Genomic DNA, 4,145 nt, shown 5'->3' with positions numbered 1-4,145 from the left:
TTTCTCGTATGAGATATCGTCCCCTCTTTGCTCATATTCGTATATTTTACACACAGGGATACATTTTTGCATCATGGTATCAATCGTACCTTTTGTTAAAAAAGTGTCTAATGAAAAAAAATAATAATTTTATGGTTTCCAAATAACTTCAGATTTATTAACTACATAAAATCTCATGCGACCAATCGTAAACGTGTAAAACACGACAAACTCTGTTGCAAAAACAGTTGCAACTTTTGGTACTTTTTGAGTAGAGTTGGATTTTTTTGCACAAATACCGAATACAACACTGTATTTTTTGTGGATTTGTGCCGGATTTAAAATAAACCCAGTCATGAGAGGATTTAATTTTTGAATGGCAAATCTGATCAGATTTGACCAGATTAAGCAATAAATCCTCATGAAGTGGGTTAACCCGGCAAAAAGCTGTATTGTAACCGTGCTGTTATTTTTGTATGGGAAATCTGGTAGATTTTGGCTGGATTTAGCAAATAAAACCTGATAATGTACTAAATCCGGTTAATGAAGTCATATCTAAATGGGCTATTATAGGTCATTTAGATATGACTTCATTAGCCGGATTTAGTGCATTATCAGGTTTTATTTGCTAAATCCGGTCAAAATCTACCAGATTTCCCGTACAAAAATAAATCCTCGTATTGGGTGGATTTGTTTTAAATCCGCCATAAATCCTCGTATACAACTCTGTTTTTTTGCAACATGTTGCTAGAAAATACAAAAAATGCATGCTGAAACAAGAAACAAGGTAGATGCATTGATGAATTGCTAAAACAAAAATAATTTAAAATGTAAAAATATTTAAACAAGGCGAAAAAAATAAATTTGCTTTAATATACAAAGTTGATTTTAATCAACCAAGACTAATATTAATGATTTCTAAACTATAAAATAATTCAATATTTGCTCATTAGTTGGCATTAGTACCAAAATGTGCTAACATTTTCAATACTAAACAATATATTTGTAATTTGCCGTATGTTTTCTGAGACGAATTTAATTTACAACAATTTCTTTTGACGTTTCAAATTCGATCAGATGGTCTGATGCATCTACCTTGGTAATTGTGCTATGAACAAAAATCAGCTGTCTGTCGTTTTAATCCTCCAAAAGGTATATCTAAATGCAATGAGATTTGTACTGGATTTATTAAATCCAGTTGAGGATTTACGGCTAGTCTAAATGAGCTATTAGTTGTATTTATGTCTTTGCATGGCAGAACTACCAGGTAGTGGTATCACACCAGCTGATCGAATATGAAAAGTCATATCCCTTTATAAAAAAATTATTTTTGTTGTAATTTCCCCAACAACATAAAGAAAGTTTTGACATAACATATTCAAAATTTTACGATGCCACTACCTGGGTAATTGTGCCATGTGTCTTTGGTAGAGGGTATAGTTGTCAATATTGCTATGGGTTTAACATTTTAATTTATTTGATTTTTATTGGCTGGGGAGCCAAAACATTCATAGGTTTTTGATTTTTCTTTACACTTTGAATTTGCTATAGATTTTTGTTAAATTATTTGAATTATACGGAATAGTGAATGATTTTATTATCTGGTCATGTGTATAAGCTTAATTATTGGGTCTATTTGACTTATTGGCATTACAATGTATGAATAATAAATAAATAAAAACATTACCTCCATTATCCGGGAAAATCGATTACCTGTCCCGACCATGACGGATAATCGAGGTCCGACTGTATTATAAAGTGGATAACTGTCAGGTAGTTATCGTACCCATAGTCAATTTTAGTTCGTCAACGCAGAAGTTCTTAGTGCCACGAAAAAAATTATAGCTGCACTCGCACTGCATTTAACCGAAATTTTGAACTTTTAATTGGGAGGTACCCAAATTATTTTTAGAGATATTTGAGCATATGTCTCATATGTAAATAATATCTAAGCATAAAAAGGTATATTAAGGTCCTCGAAAACAACATGCTTGTAAAAGAAATCGAAATCATCAGATTTCTGAACTTTTGCAAAAAAGTTTCATTTAATAGGGTTACTCAGAAAGAAAAATTTGATGTTTTGTGAGTAAAATGTACAAAAAATGTCTAAAAAAAAATTACAACTTCGGGGAGGGCCCAGGCCCTCCCCCCTGGCTACTTCGGTTGATTATATTATATGTGTGACTGAAATAAATATTACTATATGTAAAGTTTAAACCAAAACCGAACAGGGTTTCGAGGTATTTATTTTGGTCTTTAATGTTCTAGTAAATCCGATGTTATACAAAAGACTATTCTACACAAAATGTAAGAAATCACCATAATATGTTGGAACATTATTTTCAGAACATCCTTTATAGGCTTCAATTTCCTGAATCAATTGCGGGTAGTTGTTAAACATTATTTTCCATTCATTGGTGAAGGCAATACTGGACAGATTCTTTTTGATATAATGGATGCAGCGAATTTTCAATATTCTTGCTGAACGTTGATCGGCCAGCACCAAAGTGGGCAATACCGTCTCCTTGGAAATATTATTGTTTAGAACACTTTCACACAGGCGTTTTAATTTTCCCACATTATATTTATCAGCAGCTGCCAAAAGTTCTCTAACCAAAACTTCGATATTGGGAGCAGTATCAGTATATATAAAGGTAAGCAATTCACGAATTACCGCAGGTTCAAAATCATTGATAATTATTTGATTGGTTTTATATTCCGCCATAGTTTCATGTTCAAACATGGCTGCGAAGACACTGCTGCGTGGATATAATATGGCTTTATGGGCAAATAACTTCTCACCCTTGACGATCAGAGTGACATCACTGAATTTTCCACTTTGCAGAATAGTTGCCATGGGTTTGTGCATGTCAGTTTGAAGGGCACATAAATCTTCCCACGGTGAAAAATCAATGACATCTACCATTACGCTGAAATCACATTTCAAATGCAGACTGCCATTTGTCAATAGATTTCGTGATGGATCCCTCAACTGAGTTATGGTAATTGGTAGCAATACAAATGAATCCTTATAATTAAATTTTCCAGGGATATTATCCACTTCTCCCAGGGAATCATCCACTTGTCCATCGGGCTTCAAGATGTTAAATGTGAGTTTGAATCCAACACTCCGTCGATTTGGCGTCAACATCCTTACAAGGAACCCTTTTTCATTTCGATCACTTTGTTGCAAAGTAATTTGCCATTTGATTTGAAAATCGTTACACGGTTCGATAACGGGCGAATATACGTCAACCTTGATGGTATCGAATTTTTCAATTTTCCACAAATAACTGTGGTGGAACACTGTAGTACGATCACAATGCCAAGACTGGGAGCGCCATCTGTGACCAGAATAACTATGCAAGCAACAAAATTTAACCGGAGGGATTGATGCTGCCATTGTAGCGATGTTTAAAAGGAACTGTAAGTTGTGAAAATTTGTCTCTCAAAAGGACTAGCTCCCTGGCAGGCAGGTATCATTGGATAATGTAGCAACAGATAGTGCACAATGACTTTGATATCTATATTTTTCCACCGAGTTTGAAAAATTTGTAGCGCGGCGAAACTTCCAGGCACTGAATGTAAAATAGAGATGTATAGTTCATGAACGTTCAGTCGAACGATTCATTGGAAAGAGCGTATGAACTAGATCAGTTGATATAATTCATTAGACCGTGTTTAGACATTCAAACTGGAAAGAAAATATTTCTTCTCAATTTCTTTTAAAATTTCCTTGTTGTTTATGCGGCCCATACATTTACTGCCAAACTGCTGCTGCCGATGAACCCCTTGTGTACGTGTGTGATTGAATAATGTGTGGCATTCCTTCATCCACATTCCAAAAATGATAAATTTTCCTCCAAAACGAGACTTTTAGTTGAAGTTTTCAAAATATTTTAATTTCGTCGCAAACAATATTTGTTATTTTCAAAAACTGTTTTTTGATTTCTTGGAAAATAAACCAAATTCATCGGATTGAAAGAGTTTCATTTACAAAATCAAAACTATTTTGATTTCAATCCTGCTAAAAATACTCCCACATACATTGACAAAAACTTCAAAATTTACTAATACTATTACAAATGCTGTCCTGCATGCCCACAGTGTATGGCAGGAGGAGGCATTGTGACTCACAAGAGAGCCCATGTGCTCTAAGTGAGCGT

The 4,145-nt window shown here is 34.1% G+C and overlaps 1 protein-coding gene across 1 annotated transcript; it reads right to left on the bottom strand.

Annotated features, from left to right (window-relative positions):
- Window positions 1-2,240: 2,240 nt before the first annotated feature.
- Window positions 2,241-3,824, bottom strand: LOC141392360 (speckle-type POZ protein-like). The gene has a single exon (XM_073965309.1). It carries the CDS (start codon window positions 3,380-3,382, stop codon window positions 2,276-2,278), a length of 1,107 nt encoding a protein of 368 aa, XP_073821410.1. The 5' UTR covers window positions 3,383-3,824; the 3' UTR covers window positions 2,241-2,275.
- Between the last annotated feature and the right edge of the window lie 321 nt (window positions 3,825-4,145).

The sequence above is a fragment of the Musca autumnalis genome, unplaced genomic scaffold, assembly GCF_047663935.1.
Source record: "Musca autumnalis isolate F117 unplaced genomic scaffold, ASM4766393v1 scaffold_2, whole genome shotgun sequence".
Lineage (NCBI taxonomy): Eukaryota > Metazoa > Arthropoda > Insecta > Diptera > Muscidae > Musca > Musca autumnalis.
The sequence above is the reverse complement of the archived record's forward strand: the minus strand, read 5'-3'. Positions and strand labels throughout refer to the sequence as shown.

Excerpts from the sequence above, each read along its gene's own strand:
- LOC141392360 (XM_073965309.1), bottom strand. The coding sequence starts at position 3,382 with ATGGCAGCATCAATCCCTCCGGTTAAATTTTGTTGCTTGCATAGTTAT.